The sequence below is a fragment of the Gekko japonicus genome, unplaced genomic scaffold, assembly GCF_001447785.1.
Source record: "Gekko japonicus isolate JY-2015 unplaced genomic scaffold, Gekko_japonicus_V1.1 scaffold399, whole genome shotgun sequence".
NCBI lineage: Eukaryota > Metazoa > Chordata > Lepidosauria > Squamata > Gekkonidae > Gekko > Gekko japonicus.
Genome location: NW_015175981.1, coordinates 255,155 through 275,623, shown reverse-complemented (window position 1 = coordinate 275,623; position 20,469 = coordinate 255,155). Strand labels below are relative to the sequence as shown.

The following is a 20,469-nucleotide window of genomic DNA, read 5'->3' as shown; positions in this document are numbered from 1 at the left end:
ATGGGAGAGTGGTTGGTGTCATGCCAAAGCCACGACATCACTTCTGCCATGACGTGGAAAGTACCATCATCACATCATCACATCAGCTCTAGCTTTTCCTGGATGTTTGGGAGAATGCCAGAGCTATGCTGGCAATGTGATAATGTCACTTCTGTGTCACACCAGAACTGACACCACTGCATTGCTGCTAACATCTCAATGTTGCCAGCAAGCCATAAGGGCTCTTCTGCATTGTCATTTTTGTCACTCATTTTTCCCTATTGCTTTGGGTCGTCCCTCCTTTTCCAGTTGTGTTTTGCTCCCTCTAGGACTACTAGAGAGAGCAAAACACATTGGGGGGGAGACCCTGAAGAAATAGGGACAAACAAGTGACAAATATGACAATGCAGAAGAGTCTTAAGTCGCCTGCCAGTTCTAGGGAGGGTGATTTTAGCATGCAACTGTTGTTCTGACTTTTCTTCTTTGTCGCTCATTGGCATGACTTTATCAGTGTTGTTGTTTCAGTTTATGCAGTTTTCAAGGGAATAGCCTTTTTCATTATAATAAGCTGGTTTGGAGGCCTTGGGAGAGGCCAGATGGCAGGATGTAAATAAATAGATGCGGTTTTTGAAGCAATGTTTCTCACATTATCTGGAGCAAAGTGTTCTCAAGAAAATGCTTGTTTCAGCTTCTGTGCTTCTCATGTCCCTAGTCTGTTCAAAAACTTAAGTGCAGAATTTTTCATCCTGAACTACCAAATAAGTGCATTTTGAACATGCTGATTTGATGGACAAAAGTAGGGATTTCTGCATTTTTGAGAAACTCAGCACCTACAAAACATCTGGCATGAAAAATATCACAATGAAATGTGTTTGGCCAAATGAACATTAGTAGGTTGTGACTGGATCTACTTTTGCACAAGAGATGTGAAAAATCTAGTAGTTTCCCATAAATGTATTTCTGCTAATTTTGGTACATGTTGTTTACAGTTTTTAAATGAGATTCAGAGCTTCATAATGAGGTACCTGTGGTACATAGAATACTTCTGATTCTGTGGCAACAAGAAAGACTATGTTTTTATGGTAAATGTGACTTTGAACAGCTTTTTAGAGGGGTGTGACCATGCCCCAGTGACAGTATCTTTCAAAAGTTTCGATTCTAGATACATTTCAAAATGTGTAGTGGCTCCACAAAATCTCAGCAAAATGCACTATTATGATGCAAACCCCAAATGCCACACTTTATTGATTTGACATGGAATATCTGTATAGCAGGATGGCAAAACCTGGGCCTTAGTCTGGTTATATGTTTATTCAGTGTCTTTTGTGTTGCCGACAAGGTATTAATTTCTGTTTCCATGTCTTTTTTGTTTTTCAGTTCTTTGTCGCAGCTCCATATTTCACTTCTGATACCATTTCATATTACAAAATTTTCAGTGACAAGAATGGTTATAAACATATCCATTATGTCAAAGATTCTGTGGTATGTCGAGCAAAGAATGAATATAACATTCGTATGTCTGTACTGCAGCACATCTGCCAAAAATACAACATCTCACTTATCACCTTTAAATCTGTTGATTTTATAGGAAAATGCAGTACCAATCACTAGCGGACCATGGGAAGCCATATACATCTACAGAGTAACTGATGATGCAATGTAAGTATGTGAAAAAGCATGGTGTGTTGTTTATGTAATTTGTCAATACAATTTACATTCAGTGTACCAGCGATTTTTCTGTTATAGCAGAGCCCCATTTTCATAGGTCAGCGGGGAAAGGGTCTTTCTAGATGACAAGAGAACTTGGATTTCCTTTAACAACAAATGACCTGGAAAAGCCTTGATGTTAAACGACAACATAGCTATTCAGACACACAGGCTGCAGTCACACACACTAAATAATCCACTTTCAATCCACTTTCAATTCACTTTCCAACTGGATTTTGCCAGTTCACACAGTAAACTCCAGTTGGAAAGTGCATTGACAGTGGATTGAAAGTGGATTATTTAGCAGTGTTCCCTCTAAGCTGAGTTAGTGTGAGCTAGCACACAGTTTTTTAGCCGCCAGCTCACACCTTTTTGTCTCCGCTCAGGAAGGATGGCTCCAGAGCAAACTAATTTATGCAGTAGCCAAATTGCTCACTCAAAACTTTAATGCCGGTAGCTCACAAAGTAGAATTTTTGCTCACAAGAATCCACAGTTTAGAGGGAGCATTGTTATTTAGTGTGTGTGATCTCAGCCTGACAATCTATACATTGCCTTAATTTTCTCTTACATGTTTTCGTATGCCATGTTGGATCCCTGATGGGCTCATCAGATGTTTAATTTACAGTGCTATGACTAAAATGAGGCTATCGTACACCGCTCACATCATGAGAGGACAAAACTCCCTAGAAAAGACAATCACTGTAGGAAAAATGGAAGGCGGCAGGAAAAGAGGAAGACCCAGCATGAGATGGTTTGACTCAATCAAGGAAGCCATGGCCCTGAGTCTGCAAGACCTGAGCAAGGCTGTTAATGATAGCGCATTTTGGAAGATATTAATTCATAGGGTCTTGATGGAATTTAACACACACATATTAAGGATCGTTTCACCCTTGATTTAAATGGATGTAATTAATTTCAAAAGGTATAATTCTGTTTAGGATTGCACTGGCAATCACAAAAGGCAGCCATTAAGAAGGGGGTAGTTTGAATCAAGACTGCAGCACTGGGGATGTTAGAGGAGGTTAATCCCGTTTCTCGTTTTCCCTACTAAACATACCAGTCCTTTACTGCTTTTAGCCCCATATGGGGCAAAGAAAACCATACTTGGCACTTCTACCTACTGCTGTTTAACAGCAATTGAGAGGAGTGGATTATCGATCATAGTGGAGGAGGGAAACATTAAAATCCTCCTTCCATCTATTACTTCTCCTTCATCTACTTTTGGAACTAGATTAAAATCTAAAAATAATCTCTAACATCACATGCAGTGTGGCCCCACCATGAGATGGTTTGACTCAATCAAGGAAGCCATGGCCCTGAGTCTGCAAGACCTGAGCAAGGCTGTTAATGATAGCGCATTTTGGAAGATATTAATTCATAGGGTCTTGATGGAATTTAACACACACATATTAAGGATCGTTTCACCCTTGATTTAAATGGATGTAATTAATTTCAAAAGGTATAATTCTGTTTAGGATTGCACTGGCAATCACAAAAGGCAGCCATTAAGAAGGGGGTAGTTTGAATCAAGACTGCAGCACTGGGGATGTTAGAGGAGGTTAATCCCGTTTCTCGTTTTCCCTACTAAACATACCAGTCCTTTACTGCTTTTAGCCCCATATGGGGCAAAGAAAACCATACTTGGCACTTCTACCTACTGCTGTTTAACAGCAATTGAGAGGAGTGGATTATCGATCATAGTGGAGGAGGGAAGCATTAAAATCCTCCTTCCATCTATCACTTCTCCTTCATCTTCTTTTTGCATCTAGATTAAAATCTAAAAATAATCTCTAACATCACATGCAGTGTGGCCCCAAGTTCTTCAATCCATGCTAGGGTTGCCAAACCCCCCCGGTTTGCCAGGGGTCTCCCATTTGGGGGGGGTTTCTACCCGCCGCCGGTCAGACGAGGGAAGCCCCACCCCCAACACCCACAGCCACCCATCTCTCTCTCTTTAAGTGTGTGGAACCCATGTTTCCTCCCAAGCCTGATCTCTGCAAGCTTGCAGGGAAATGCCAGCTTCATGCTCTTAAAAGGGAAACGCCGGCTCCTTTAAGTGCAGGGAACTGCCGTTTCTGGAGATCTGGTGCACGGGCGGGGGGGGCGGCGGATGGCCCCAACGTGACATCATCATGTCGGGGATGCCCCGCCCCCTCCAGGAACGCCCCCAAAGTCCCCCGCTGGGGGTGGAAGATGGACTTGGCAACCCTAATCCTTGCTACCTGTATGCAAAATGCTTAACACCTTGTGTATTCTTTGTGCTGTCAAACCATAGTTTATATGACATAATAAATTGTGTTCCAGATTCTTTTCAAGCAATGAATTTGAAGGCTATCCAGGGAGAAGGAATATTTATAAGTAAGTTCCTGTCAAGCTTTAAGTAATGTTGTTTGAGGTATTTTCCACCTGAGATGATGCCTGATAATTATGAAGCATATGTAGATCATTAGTAATTGTGGAAAGGTTACTCTTAACATGGGCTACTGTCAAAGTTCTCTGTGACCTTGCAGCTTATTACCTCTTCATCCATGTTAGGATTGCTTTGTATTTTAAGATAATGGGAATATTGGTTGTCGTTGTTTTAGTACTATCCCTTAAATTTTGCTTTTGTTCTGGTTATCTGTGTTATGCCAATAAAGGTTTCTGTTCTCTCACATTACCTCTTCATTCATATATCTGGATACACTATTGCCTGTGACCTTTGCCCCTTCAGCTCCACCCCTTAGCTGCCCAAAAGTCTCCTGGTCCCTTAAACAACCCTGCTTTTGTTCATTGCTGCCCTTTAACCCTTCCATTCAAAATTCCCTTTCCAGTAGTTACCATCCCATTTCCCATACATAAATTGACTACTGCCATTTGAAACTGCTCCATACCCAACTCATGAGAGTTTAGAAAAAGAAGAAAGGGGGAAATCGAGCTTTCTTTATCCACTGATTTAAAAATACAAAACAGAATCAAAACAGACCAGTCCAGAGCTGAGTGGACGCCATGATGAGCTTACCAAGCACTTTGCTATCACATTCGCCTGCATATATGAAACTACCTTATACTAGCTCAGTATTTTTCTTAATATGTTGTTAATTCTTGTTTAATAGACAAAATGCACATATCTAAATATATAAATAAGTGTAGAAAAGTCAGTGCTGATTAAAGTTTTATAAGAGTTGTATTGGAGTTCCAGTGGATGCCGGGAAATTCTAGATTGGGACCAAAACAATCAATAGTTTCATCTGCTTCTTTAATTCTTTTATAGAATTAATCTTCAAACAAATCCTCCAACCAAGCAGTGTATTACTTGTAATTTAAGAAAAGAAAGATGCCAGTATTATGCAGCAAGATTCAGTTACAATGCCAACTATTATGCTTTACTCTGCTATGGTAAGTCAAATATATGGCCAAACGGAGTCACAGATGCCCTTTCAAATATACATTATTTATGATGGTTTGTATCCAACCAACTGAGAGCGTTGTGAAGCTTGTGGACCAGGATTTTTCTACTGCCTTCCATAGCAGCTTATTGAAGTATCTGAAATGCTAGTTCTGGGGGTAAAGAGACCTCACAAAAAAGATGTGGGGGGGAGTGGGGGGTCTGAGGAAGGAGGAAATCAGTGAAATCACCCCTTTCTTCATCAATGGAAAAGAACTTCTGTTGACAGAAAATGATATTAGGATACAAACCAGTGTTTCTGTTTTCAGAGTACCTTAATCATGAATTAATCATTCATTCACTCAAGGAAGTCATAGCAAAGAGATTGGTTGCTTAGTTAGAATCTAAGGCAGTGCTTAAAATGGGGACATTTATAATCTCAGATTACACATTTGAAATATCAGTAACGGTGTCCACTTGACTGTTCGAGTATTCAAAAGGAAGTTATTGGATTGTTGCCTGTTGTACTGGGTCAAAAATTCTATACAATTGACTTGGAAAATGCTGACTCATAAACCCTGACTAGGGTTACCAGCTCTGGGTTGGGAAATACCTGGAGATTTTGGAGGTAGAGCCTGAGGAGCAGGGCTATTTTTGGGCAGGAACGCACAGGAACGGAATTCCGGCTGGCTCCCGAGTTGGCCACGCCCAGCAGGAACTCATTAGCATAATAGGCCACACCCAACAGCAGAAACCCATTAGGATTGACTACAATAGGGGTGTGTGGCCTAACATGCAAAGGAGTTCCTGCTACAAAAAAGTCCTGGGTTTTGACAACAAACAAGGTAAACAGAGTAACAAGCAAAAGGTGGGTGTGTCTGGATAACCACACTTCTGGTAACATGGGGGTGTGGCCTGATGTGCTAATGAGCTGTGCTGTCAGGGGTGTGGCCCAATGGGCTAATGAGTTCCTGCTGTTGGGTGTGGCCTGTTATGCTAATGAGCTTCTGCTGGGCTTTTTCTACAAAAAGAGCCCTGCTGAGGAGGGTGTGTTTTGGGGAAGGGAGGGACCTCAGCAGAGTGCAGTGCCGCAGAGCATACCCTCCAGAGCCGCTATTTTCTTCAGGGGAACTGATCTCTCTCGTCTGGAGACCAGTTGTAATAGCTGGAGATCCTCAGGCTCCACCTGGAGGCTGGCAACCCTAGCTCTGACACAGAGACCCACAGGAGCAACACTATAGTCTGCCGCTGCGCACAGGGTATATAGAACCTAGAGCACAAGCTTGGGTACAGAATCCAGGCAGGATCCTGTGTGTATAAAGGGACTGTTGAATGTGGGCTTCCCACAAGTTTTGTGCCTCTGGCATAACTTCTTACTTTGTCAAATCCTGTTTCTCCGTGTAGTCTCAATGGATTTGGATGGCAGACAATTTATAACAACCACAGCAGTAGAAACATTTCTCTAGAGTCGATCTGTCAACTACTCCAAAGGTGTTTTTTTTAAAAAAAATTGCAGAAAATTTAGAACAGAACTCTGAAAGGTTATAATGAGAAGTTAAGTTATAATTCATTATGCCATTGATTAAAATGTATTAAAATTCTATGCAAGACGAAGCATAAATTACTAATACAAAACAAGGCAAATGGTCATCAGTTATCTTAATGGGTAGCTCTTGGAGAGTGTTATGTTGATCCCTAAATATATAACATTTCGTAGATTTAGCAAACCAGGAAGCACCATACAGGTTTCTGTGCCATATGAGATGAGCTCAAAAGAAGGAACAGATTGGGTTTTATATTAACAATCTATTTTACAAGTTTTCCATTTATGAGTTCCCATTAGAGAAAGAAACCTAACAAATTACTTCACAGATAGTCCCTGTAGATATATATATCTAAAAGTTTCACGACTTCAGCCCTAAAGCCCTGCTTCGGGTGTCCCTACCTTTTGAAATTAGGAAGGTGACCACCCCAGAGAGGGACTTCTCTGTCATGGCACCAAAACCCTGGAACTCTCTCCTAGGAGAGACTTGTCTGTCCTAGTCTGTTGCTGTCTTCCACCAGCAGGTGAAGGTTTTTTTCTTTTACCCATCATTCCTTCAATGATCCCTCCTTCCTGCACTGTTTTTTAAATTGTTGTTTTTAATGGTTTTGTATGTGTATTTTAGCTTGGTTTGAATTCTTTTAATGGAGTGTTTTTGTTTGGTTTTCGTGGATCTTAAGACATGTTTTAATTATGTATGTCTTTAATTTGTTAACTGCTTTGGTGGATGTGGTGAGGGCAGAAAGACAGGGTATATATTTCATAAATTGGAAAAAAATACCCTCCACGCAAAAACGTCTTTGATACAAAAACAAATGTACACATTAGGCATAAATGTTTACAGATTTATGGACTGGACGGAGACAAAACAAAGTGTAATAAAAGGCAGAGATATTGCTATTATTGTAGCGATCTGCATTTGAATGGGAATGTGCCAGTGAGAAATTCTACCTACTGGTTACTTCCTGTCGTTAATAATGCTGGATGATCTGTGCTGGATGTTCAAGCGTGCAAATAAATAAGAGTTCTCAGCTAAGCAAAGAAGCAAATGTAACAGAATGACAACACCTTTCAATCATCCTTGCCCAAGATGTTATCGTATAGGAAATGCACCTACCTTGAGAAATGCATTACGACAACTTCTCCAGATCCTGTTGCACATGGTTAATTCTGGGATTAGGTTATATAACTGTTAAGTGGGGATCACTTCATCTGTGAGAGTGAAACGTTGTCTTTAAGGTTACATTTCTGACTTAATCTATGGACGGTAGGCTATGGAGTACACAGTCTATAAGTCTGTAAAGCCTTCTGTATTGTACACAGCTATTCCCTACCTTAAACCGTGGTTTAGAGTTGCAGTTTGTGAAGAGGAAACAAACTCCAGTTTGCCCATGCATGGCACATGCATACAGACATCTGGACAAACTCGAATTTGGCTAGAGGGTTCTTGCATTTGTTCTGTTCATGAACGTGCAGAGGTTCACTGTGACATCTGAATGTGACTGTAGTTATATTGGAGTATTTGCAAGTTCACCTCCTGATGTCATGAAAGCGTTAACCTGTTTGTTTATGTATGCTACTTTGTAGTTAGTACAGAATCTATGAGATGTCGAGTAGAAGTTTCCGCCCTAGAAGGAGATGTCCCATTCATAATGAAGTGACCTTTAGCCTGGTCATTGGTCAATTCATAGTTGGGTGATATTACCAGATATTCTGCATGTAGGCATTTTGGGGGTTCTTCCTACTTCTTTTATTCTAAGATCAGATGCTAGAATCCATCTTGGAGTAAACAGTAACTAGAAAGATGTAGCTGGAGGGACTGTTTTTTTGTTTTATCCCATAATGTAACCCTCCCTAATTAGGTAGTAAACTTTCTTTAGAGCCAGTTTGGTATAGTGGTCAAGAGCGCAGACTCTAATCTGGGAGAACCGGGTTTGTTTCCCCACTCCTCCACATGTAGCTGCTGCTGTGACCTTGGGTCAATTACAAATTATTTCTGAGCTCTTCTCTCATGAGCATTTCTCGAAAGAGCTCTCTCAGTCCCACCTACCCCACAGGATGTCTGTTGTGGGGAGGGGAAGGGAAAGGGATTGTAAATTGCTCTGAAACTCCTTCGGGTAGTGAAGGATGGGGTATAAATCCAATCTCTTCTTTTAGCTAATTTACACGTATGTGCTGTGTCATTACTTTTAACACTGCTAAATTTATCCAACAAGTTAAGATCCTCCCTATTTCTGCTATAAGCATAAAACTGTGTTAAGGACATAAGAACATAAGAAGAGCCCTGCTAACCATTGGCCCATCTAATCCAGCATCCTGTCTCACACAGTGACTAACCAGTTCCTATATGTGCCTAACAATTCGATCTTTGATTACAGTTACTAATTTTCCTGAGATAGATCTTAGGCTGACTGGCCTGTAATTTCCTGGTTCCCCTATGGATCCCTTTTTAAAAATTGGTGTCACATTTGCTACTCTCCAGTTTTCTGGTACAGCAGATGAATTTAGTGATAGGTTACATATATGGGCTAGTAGATCAATGATCTCACATCTGAGTTCCTTAAAAACTCTTAGGCGTATGCCATCAGGACCTGGAGACATTGGTATTTAATTTCCCCAGTAAGTCTAGAATGTCATCTCTGGTCACCTCAATTTGGCTCAGTTCTTCAGACTCCTTTCCTGAAAATAGGGGCTGTGGCATGGGTGTGTGCCCCACACTTTCCATAGTGAACACAGAAGCAAAAAACTGTTATGCTACTAAAGTGGCCATGTTAGCTATTACATCAGTTTAAGGGACCTCTGTGTGTTACAATTGAGGCTGCAGACCGGAAGAGCTGTAGTTCAGCAGTTTGAGACCCTAGTGGCACATCTCTGGCCCCAGCACCTGCCAGCCTAGCAGCTCGAAAGCAAGAAATTGCAAGTAGATAAATAGGTACCACTTTGGTGGGAGGGTAACAGCATTCCCTGTGCCTTAGCATTTAGTCATGCCAGCCACATGACCATGGAAACGTCTTTGGACAGCCCTGGCTCATCAGCTTGGAAACGGAGATGAGCATCGCCCCCTTGAGTCAGATTCGACTAGCTTTCGAGCAAGAGAAACCTTTACATTTACTTATCTGTTACAAAGTGCTTGTATTTGTTGGTGGACAACATGAGGACTTTGCATCAAACATTCAGTGGGAGTTCTGTGCCTCCCAGTTTCACACATGCCCTTTCTTCCTTTCAGCTGTAGCCTACCTCCCTGCCATGCTGTTTCAGCCAGCTCAAAACACCTCATGGAGTTGCTATTGGCTCCCTTGCAAAACGTATGTGCAAAAAGGACACAGAACTTCCACTGAATGTTTGACGCAAAGTTCTTGTGCTTCATCACTCTTGTTTCCCCAGGAATTTAAAAGACTGTAATTTGTTGAGGCGCTGAGAATTTTCCATTTCTAGTTGGCTCCCTTGCAAAACGTATGTGCAAAAGGGACACAGAACTTCCACTGAATGTTTGACACAAAGTCCTTGTGCTTCATCACCCTTGTTTCACCAAGAATTTGTTGAGGCGCTGAGAATTTTCTGTTTCTAGTATTCTCTCAATTCTTAGGTTTCCTGAGAAGGACCATTCATTCAGTTTAAGTCTGTAATGTGGATACTTGCCCCATAGAGTTCAAGCCAAAATGTTTACAGCTGGCACAGAAAAGAAAGGAGACATCATAAAACAGTTGCAGAGGAGAAAAAATGAAGTTCTTGGCAACTGCCTGTATTGGAAGTAGATCTTGAATATGTCCAAAGCTGATGTTAACAGAGACTGAGAAAATAGACTAGACAAAAGCAATGAGTCTATACAATAATTTCTAGGGTTGCATACTCCATGGTGTAGTCATCCCTAGATAAAAAATACACAGACAAGAAGACGAAGAGTTGGTTTTATACCCCGCTCTTCACTACTCGAAGGATCACCTTCCCTACAATCACCTTCCCTTCCACTCCCCACAATAGACACCCTGTGAGGTAGGTGGGGCTGAGAGAGCTCTGAGAGAGCTGTGACTGACCCAAGGTCACCCAGCCGGCTTCTTGTGGAGGAGAGGGGAATCATACCCGGTTCTCCAGATTAGAGTCCACCACTTTTAACCACCACACCACTCTGGATCTCAGCCAGCTCAAAACAAGGATCTAAGCATCTCTGGCCCTATTTAATTTTGGGCCTTTCCCCATTCCTTTTGCCTTCCACCATTAAGGAGGGGCTGTTAACAATTAGCATGATGCCAAACGACTAGGCTAAACTTTATAGGACAGATGCAGGGCTTTTGGAACCTGGGAGAGAGAAATACATTTTGTCAAATGTGCTGACATGTATGGTGGTGTCCTAAGATGCCACCCTCCTAAGCATATTCTACGGACCGAAACTTAGGCAGGTGAGAACAATTTGCCTGATAAAAGAAGAATACGTGTACTAAATGACAAAGCACAAGTCGTTTTCAGTAACAGTTGTATTTCTCGCAGTTATGCTTTAAATGTAAATTTCTCTTCTTTTTATCAAATAATTTTAATTTTATTTATAACAATTAACATACAACAGAACATGCAACCATTACAATAACAAAACTAGGCACTCTTAGATATGTAAGTACTCACTTTAAACATCTCTCTGGTTACTCCTTATTAATAATAAATTTCTCTTCTTGAATCACTATTTCAGGTCCTGGAACCCCCATTTCTACTCTTTATGACAGCAGATATGATAGAGGTATCTTCTACTGTGTACGTTTGTGTGTCCTGTTGATAGTCTGAGGTTGAAATACAATACATCTTGGTATGGAGTGCGTCCCAATCAACTGTAGGACTTAAGTAAACCTACATAAAATGGGGCTGTAAATCTTCTAAAATAAAAACATCTGAAGATTTCAGTCATAAATGGTTCTGCTTGTGTTTGTGGTTTAAATTTCATTTTATTTCCATTCCAATATACATTTATTTAAACGTTTTTTAACATATTTTTTCAAAGTTTCAAAATAAATCCCTATATTGCACACTCCTTTTTCTATTGTTAGCTGTTTTTCAATAGCTTTACAGTAACCAGCATTCTAATACACAATTGCTATATTGAATTGCTTACATGTAGCCAGTTTTACAAATACTCCAAATATTCTATTAGTAGCTACCAATCCAGAATGCTTCTTTTGTCCTCCATATTTACAATGCAGTCCTATGTGGCATTAGTCCAATTTTAGTCTGTTGAAGTCAATGGACAAACTGGTTTCACTGTGGACAGGACTGTACTATCAGCTATACCCCCAGAAAATAAACCACATATTTCCCAACAGATTGTTGTAAAATATCAGCTATTTCCTATTCTTTTTTCTTTAAGCTGGAAATGTTTGAAACACAGGTTTTATTCCCGTTTGGTGTTTCATTACTCATAGAAACTCATTACTCATAGAGCCAGGAAGTGGTTTGCCATCATGCAGCTGTATCAGAGAAACCCAAAATAGTTTAACTGTAATCAGCTGTATCAGAGAAACCCAAAATAGTTTAAGTGTCACTGTAATCTAGCTGTAAAGATTTTAATATATACCTTGTTATTCATATGCCTGCACATTTGTAACAGAAGGTGGTTAAATAGTATATAGATTCTTTTAAAGTGATCTACAGGACATGCCAAGTTATACTTTCTAAGCTTATTTGTCTTCAGGGAATTTAGAATGTTTACTCTCACTGTCCTCCTTAAATTGATTATTCTATGGTGTCTCTACCTTTCCAATTGTTAATCAGTTGCTAATCCCTTTAAAGACCAGCCCAATCTCATCAGAGTCCGATCTCGAAAGCTAAGCAGGGTCAGCTCTGTCTAGTATTTGGATGGGAGGCCTCCAAGAAAGATCAAGGTCATGATGGGGAGGCAGGCAGTGGCAAACCACCTTGGCATGTCTCTTGCCTTGAAAGGGGGGGGGGGTCACCATAAGTCAGCTGTGACTTGACAGAAACAACAACAAACTTAGTGGAATGTCAAGTCAAGAGTTTTCTGCATCCCAGTTCCTCCACACACCTTTTGGGCTATTTAAGCCCTGGTAGATCCTATTGCAGGGGACAGCAACGTTTTATTTTCATTGCAGGAGGCAGCAGCCTTTCCTAATTAAAGAGCCAGACTGCATCAAAATCCAGAGCAAGAGATTGACAAAGACCCAGAGCAAGAGAAAGACAAAGACACATAACCGAAAATATCCACCTTAACATTACTGATAATTGACAGGTTGCTTGATAATGCATAATGTTTCCACAGCCCAAACATGGGTTGCTATGAGCCCTTTATTAGGAAGTAGCCTGACAAGGTCTCAGAATAAGTATTAAATACACACAGGCACACCCAGTGCAACTGTTACAGTGCTGTCATAAATCTGTACATGGTTCATGCTTGGATTACTGGCAACTGTTCACCTCTATCATTTCCCTTTCTGAAAAGTATCTCTAAAAAGCCCTTTGGTCTCATAAAAATATTTGCCTAACATTCTTTTCGCACACTGACTATTCTAGCATCCCACCCATCCCTCCAATAGACGAAGATTTCATTTTATCTTCTTAAAGAGCCATATTTGGTTCAGTATTGTGCCACATTTGGACTCCTCTGCTATTGTAGATCCAAACAAATTTTAACCCTGGAACATGTTTTCTGTTCTTCTCTCTGGAAGAGAACTCTGTCCTGTTTGTTCAACGCCCACACAGCTGTTTGCTATTATAAATGTGGTCTCAATATTACAGATGGGGCTTCAATAGATTTAAGTTTCATTTTATATTCATGTTTACTTCCACACAGAAATATATAGATATAGATAGGAATAGGCACGAACTGGGAAAATGCAGTTCGGTTCATGGTTCATGGCTCAACCACGAACCGAACCCAGAAACCAGGAGGCTTGTTTACTAATCAAACCAGTTTGTGTGATTCATAGCCATGCAAACTGCATTGAAAGGGACTGCAGAACCTTTAAAAGGGGTTTGCAGAAAACCTGAAAAACAGCTGAGCAGCGAGGAGCAGCTTGCTCCCTGCCACTCAGCTGTTCCAGCCTGTCTTGTGTAATCCCTTAAAAGCTTAAGGGGACAGCAAAACAGTGCAAAAAATAACTGCACAACAGAGAGGCGCTCCCCACCACGCAGTTGTTTCAGGCTGTCTTCTGCCATCCCTCTAAACTTTAAAAGGACTACAGAAGACAGCCCAAAAAACAGCAGCCAGCAGGAAGGGGGGGGAGATCCCCTGGGAATGACTTCCCTCCCACCTTTCTGCTGCCCATGGCAAGCAACTGCCAGCAGAAAGGTGGGGGGTGAAGTGCCCCTGGAATGCACTTCACCCCTTCCATTTAAACTCTCCTTTCTGCTCCCCGCAGCTTTTTGCAGGAGGAAGAAAGCAGGACTATGAAAAGCCACAGGGAGCTAAAAATCCCCGTGGTAAGCCACAGGGACCAAAAATAAGGGTTTAAATGGCTGGGAGCCATTTACACCCTGCTTTCTGCTCCTGTGAAAAGCTGCAGGGAGCTGAAAGCAGAGAATAAGTGTCTCTGAGCTATTTAAACCAAACAGCTGAGAACTGGGAGTTCCTAGCCACTCAAATGTTTCTCGTGAAGGGCATGCTCTTCACAAACCATCACAAGCCACCATTAATTGCACAAAAAGTCGTGGTAGTTCATCCCAGTTCTTCAGTTCACAAACTTCAGTTCACAAACCCCGACCAGGCCAAAATTCGTGATGGACTTTGGTTTGTCAGCTGGTTCGTTCCCATCCTTAGATATATATAGATATATAGATGACAGTTCATAAATAAGAAGGAACTGTGAAAGAGAAATGTATTACTAATCTAGACATGTATTTTATGTAGAGATTAAAGTTTTGGAAGATAATATGCAACTGGAATTGGATTTGCAGAAAATCAGCATGCCTACAGAGGAAATTAACAAACTTGAAGTGGATGGTTTTAGTAAGTATGCCGCACTTAATCTGCTTCCTTCTCATTTTATATTATGAGTGAAAACAGCTAAGTGAGAAGTACATGCTAGCTACATTAAAGGTTACCCTCAGGTTACTCTAACAGTTACCTCCTGGCCTACTGTAAACCAATGTCATGCATCCCACCAGGTTGAGGCAGTTTTGGGGGAAACCATAGTGGATGGTAGTGCTGTGTTCGTCTTGTGTTTAGAGTTTACAGATTATGTTTTCTGCATATGGCTTCATTTACTGGTGGTAAGATTTTAATGGGGTATGATTTCCAGTCAACTCCCATTTCTACCCAGTTGGAGACTTGAAAACGTTATGAGCTACTTATCAAAATATGGGATTGGGACTCTATAAAAATAAAGTTGTTTACATTTTTAGTGTCTTTCCTCCAGGGACCATACATGATCCTGACTTCATTCATTTTATCCAGCCAACTAGGGGTGTGCATTTGGATAGAAGGTAAAAGTTTCCCTTGCTCGAAAGCTAGTCGAATCCGACTCTAGGGGGCAGTGCTCATCTCCGTTTCCAAGCCAAAGAGCCAGTGCTGACTGAAGATGTTTCCATGGTCATGTGGCCATTGGCCAACATGACTAAATGCTGAGGTGCACGGAATGCTGTTACCTTCCCACCGAAGCGGTACCTATCTATCTACTTGCAGTTTCTTGCTTTCGAGCTGCTAGGTTGGCAGGAGCTGGGACCAGAGATGGGAGCTCACTCCGTTACGCAGCACTAGGGTCTTAAACTGCCAAACTACAAACCTGGTCTGCAGCTCAGTGTCTTAACCTCTAAGCCACTGTGGCCTCATTCATTTTATCCAGCCAACTAGGGTTGTGCATTTGGATATACACAATGTGAAAATAAACCCCAAATTACCTGTTTTGAGTTGGCTTGGGGATATCCAAAATGACCCCAAACGCTTCCAAAATTCTTGGAGTAACAAAAATTCCCTGGAGTTTTGGGAGTGTTTTGGTTTTGGGGAAGCACAGAAGGGGGGAGAGAGAGAGAGGAAAATGGCCTGCATAACAGTTGTTAGTCTCTCTGTCCCTTCAAAATTTAAAGGACTAGACAACCCCCCCCCCCATAGCTGATGCTGCCTAAACAGCTGATAGTGGGGTAGGCGGAAAGCTATGTCTACTGCCATTGGAAATAGTAGGGGTGTTATTTCTTGTAGGCCCTGAGAAGCCAGGTTTACCCATAGAAAAGAATGCCCTTAAGCACTAAGGGGCCAGGTCTACCCAGAGGTATGGGTAAATAAATGTTTTGTTTATATACTGTGACTAGTATTTAAAAATGACAAGAATTACTTATAATTGAGAGCCAGTTTGGTGTAGTGGTTAAGTTCGCGGACTCTAATCTGGGAGAACCGGGTTTGATTCCCCACTCCTCCACTTGCACCTGCTGATGTGACCTTGGGTCAGTTGCAAGCTCTGGCACCGCTGTCCTTGAAAAAGAGCAGTTTGTGTCAGAGTTCTCTCAGCCCCACCCACCTCACAGGGTGTCTGTTGTGGGGAGGGGAAGGGAAAGGAGTTTGTAAGCCGCTCTGAGACTCCAAATGAAGGGCGGGATATAAATCCAATCTCTTCTTCTTCTTCTTATATACTGTGACTAGTATTTAAAAATGACAAGAATTACTTATATCACAGTGAGTTCCCTAAATTATAGCACCTGTGATTTTCACCTCTGAATCCTGCTGCTAATTAACATTTATCTTGCAGATAATTAGTATTTGTTTTACAGGAGCCAGTTATACGTAACTGTAATTGTTAGCATCAATTATTTATTTTGTAATATGTCCTTTTTTATTAGCCATTTGGTACAAGATGATTCTACCTCCAGGGTTTGATAAATCCAAGAAGTATCCTCTTCTCATACAGGTGTATGTAAAATTTTCTTTAGACTTTTTCATAACTTTGCTATGTCAGATAAGGTATTTATAATGACATCTTTGCCAAATATAGCAACGGCTAAATAGTTGATTAGTAAAACAGATGTAAGTTTCAAGTTAAATGTTATGTGGGAGATATGTGATTGGATCTCTCAGTGATCAGAGGGGACAGTGATTATATTGGGACCATCATGCCAGGGAATGGGCTTTTAAGTTTTTCTGCCTACATAATTTCCCCAGTAGAAACTGGGCCCCTTAAATGTCCAGTAGGGGAAAAGATAGCTAAGTATGGGTACCTTTCTCCCTACAACAGGTAATAGCTACTTTAGAAGGGGGGAGGGAGGACACTTCTATGCAGGGCTATAGCCAGGATTTTGTAACTCAGGGGGCCTTTAAATAAATCGGGGGGCACTGATGTCACAAAATAAAAAAATAAAATTAAAATAACATTTTAAATACTCACTTTTGCAGCACTCTCAGTCTGCTTTCCTATGCAGGGAAGCAAGCTGTGCTTGGGGAAGGGGCAGCAGTGGGGAGTCTTCCAGGTGGTCCAGAGAGTTGGGGGGCCCTGGGGCTCAGTGGAAGTCAGGGGGCCTTGGCAGGAAGTCAGGGGGCCAGGCCCCGAAATTCCCCACTGTAGCTACAGGCCTGCTTCTATCCGGGATGCTGTGGCAAAAAAAACAACACTCTTCTATGGCGTTTTCAACCCCAATCCAAATATTTCCCAGTCTCTGTGGCTCCTGTTTATGTAAACATTGAAAGGTCCAGTCTCAGATCTTCGATAGCATGTGCAATTTGACCTTTACAAAGAGAGGAAACAAAAGATGCAAAGAAAGAAATGGGTGGTGGAGTTTGAAAATGGCTAAATAACTTCAGTAGGAAATGCTACACTGGTTTATACCATGTAAATCACATTGTAACATGAGTTCTTGATAGTTATAGGAATAATTGATCTTGGAACAGCTTTACCTTTTCTGATTTTGCTTATACTACTCTTCACATTCACAGTTTGGGAGGTTTGTGGGATTGACTTTGTTTTCATATGCTTGGTGGTACATGTGGTCAGAAGGACCTTACAACTAAAGAAGACCACAGATTTATCTCATAAGAGCAAACTGAAGGGAACATCCCCCCAAAGCGCTTAAAACACTTTTCAGCAGAAAAGATCCTTAGGAGCCCAATGCATTTTCATCCTCTCTCAGTGCACTTCTTCAGGAAATTCTAGAAAAGTCACATAGAAAACGTCCCCCCCCCCAATTTTCTAGTCTTGCTCATACAAATTTGGAAAACATATTAATTTATGACTCATAAAGAGATGTCCGTGTGTGTGTGTGAGAGAGAGAGAGATTCCATGAATACACACACACACATACCTTTGAGACCAACAAAGCTTTATTCAAGGTATGAACTTTTGTGTGTACGCACACTTCTTCGGATACAAATTTGTATCTGAAGAAGTGTGCATGCACACAAAAGCTCATACCTTGAATAAACTTTGTTGAGTGGTACATGTGGACAGAAGGACCTTACAACTACAACAACTTTGTATCTGAAGAAGTGTGCATGCCCACAAAAGCTCATACCTTGAATAAACTTTGTTGAGTGGTACATGTGGACAGAAGGACCTTACAACTACAACAACTTTGTATCTGAAGAAGTGTGCATGCCCACAAAAGCTCATACCTTGAATAAACTTTGTTGGACTTAAAGGTGCCATTGGACTCTAAATTTGTTGTACTGCTTCAGACCAACACAGACCCCTGGATCTATACGTTCCTGAGTTCAGGTTCTGCTTTCTCCTTTGCAAAGGCTAAATGCTTAGACTGTTTACAGTTTTCTCCTAAGCATTTACATCAACAGAGTGCCAAACTATAAACACGGAAGACATTCATGTATTAAAAACAATCCCTCTTTGCATTTCCTGTCAACCAAATATGGGTTGTGCAAACCAAACCATTGTGCAAAGAAATGGCAGAAGTCAAAATATCTTACCATTAGGCTGTTATGACTCTGGAGTACCTACAGAAATGAAACTTTCGTTTCACCCATGCTGTATTAAATGTTTCTGCTACCCTTTGATTTTGAAAGGTCGGCCCCTGGTACCTGAATCTGAGATTCCATGAATATTTACTGTAGGTATGGAGGACCTTGCAGTCAAAATGTGAAACACACTTTTGGCATCACTTGGATAACCTACCTGGCCAGCAAAGAAGGGATCGTGGTGGCCCTTGTGGATGGCCGAGGAACAGCCTTCCAGGGTGATAAGATGTTGTATGCAGTCTATCGCAGACTTGGGGTTTATGAAGTTGCAGATCAAATCTCAGCAGTAAGGTAAGGCTACATTTCTCTAACACAGTTAGAAAATTCACAAAGCAAACAATGAGGTTTCATTATATTAACTAGCATCTGAGGATGGGCTTTCCAGGTGCTTCAGATCCTTTGTTTTCGGAGGCAGTAATGTGTGCGTTTGTTTTCAGAGCAATAATTCATTATCACAGAACCAAGGGCACTCTTATTGCATGGCAAAAATACCCATCTTGGCAAAATGACCTGCCTACTGGTAGTGGTCTTCTAAAGCGGTTGTGGGAAGATTTCTTTGTTAAAGAATACCAAGTATGCAAGCAGATGGGAAAATAAAGTACAGTGATAAAAGGGGCATATTATTTTGTTGTCAGTCCTAAAAAGCCCTGACTTGGATACCCCAGGCTAGCCCATTCTTGTCAGATTTGAAAGCTAAGCAGGGTTGGCCCTGGTTAGTATTTGAATGGGAGACCACCAAGAAACTCCAGGGTCCTGATGCAGAGGCAGGCAATACCAAACCTCCTCTGAACATCTCTTGCCTTAAAAACCCTGTGGGGTTGCCATAAGTCAGCTGTGACTGGATGGAAAAAATAAAAATCTTAAAAGGGCAGCCATGGCAGTCTGTTGCAGAACAACCAATGGAGCCTTCAAGCATCATAAGACTACCAAGTCTATCGTGTTGTGTTCTGTAGACAGGAGGAGGCAGAGGTCCATCAGTGGCTATTAGCCACAAGGTATAGCTAGGGGCTCTGGGGCAAGTGATGCTCTGTCTTCTTGGAGCTTGGGGGGGGTCAACAGTGGGAGGGCTTCTAATGTCCTGGCCCCACTGGTGGACCTCCTGATGGCACTGGTATTTCTGGCCACTGTGTGATACAGAGTGTTGGACTGGATGGGCCTTTGGCCTGATCCAACATTGGCATCTCTTATGTTCTTATGTTCTTATGATTAAATAGGCTTGCCTGTAAAAGCTCGTGCCACATTTTTTTCATTTATGTCTGTTGCCAGCCTTTCCAGCAGTGAACAAGCTCTTCTTGGTTCCTACATTTGCTGGTATCAACCACGGTCTTTGGTTTCAGAGACCTTGTACCTTTCAGAACCTCCGTGGTTGTTAGCAAATAGTTCCAGTGGACATTCAGAAGTGTGCATGAAACGGATTGGTGCCTGGACAATGATTTAAAATGTGTGAAATGCATCAAGGCTTGACAAGTAATGTAGATTCTGAGTGCGGCAATCCAAGAATAGAGCCCATAAAGATTTATCCTCACACCCTTTGCTCTAGGATAGCACTACATCTCTACGGGTTCTCTATTATCTCGTCCATCCTGCCCCTGTGTATTGACTCTTCCATTTCCTCCATGTGCAAGGGTGATGTTGCTTTTAACGGCTTTTTTTAATGCAACAATTGAAACAGATCAGAGATTTTGTCATTCTGACCTTCATGCTGCTATCCCCGCTTGCTTTACAGTAACCATAAAAGCCGTAAATTAGTTTGTATTGCTCTAAAAGTGTTCTGAGATAACGGAAAACTTGGCTAGGTGTTCATCCATCTGGTACAGAGCAATATCAAGCTACTCTTATTTCGGCAGTCTGCTGAGAAAGTCTATATGGGGAACAGCTGGGGGATGCAAAAAGATTATTGTAACACTGTTGTCCTCCAAATTCCGCTCCATCCCCCCCAACCGAAGTGGGTGAGGGTTTGCAGGTAGCCCCACAAATGGGGAGGG

General features: G+C 41.5%; 1 protein-coding gene across 1 annotated transcript in view; it reads left to right on the top strand.

The window, feature by feature from the left end:
- The window catches only part of FAP (fibroblast activation protein alpha), an 80,369-nt gene that overhangs the window by 40,670 nt on the left and 19,230 nt on the right, over positions 1 to 20,469 (top strand). The window contains exons 15-19 of the mRNA XM_015426235.1: positions 4,941 to 5,065; positions 11,279 to 11,326; positions 14,444 to 14,542; positions 16,366 to 16,435; positions 18,581 to 18,775. Of these exons, the coding sequence (XP_015281721.1) occupies positions 4,941 to 5,065; positions 11,279 to 11,326; positions 14,444 to 14,542; positions 16,366 to 16,435; positions 18,581 to 18,775 (537 nt within the window). The remainder of the gene's footprint in view (positions 1 to 4,940; positions 5,066 to 11,278; positions 11,327 to 14,443; positions 14,543 to 16,365; positions 16,436 to 18,580; positions 18,776 to 20,469) is intronic.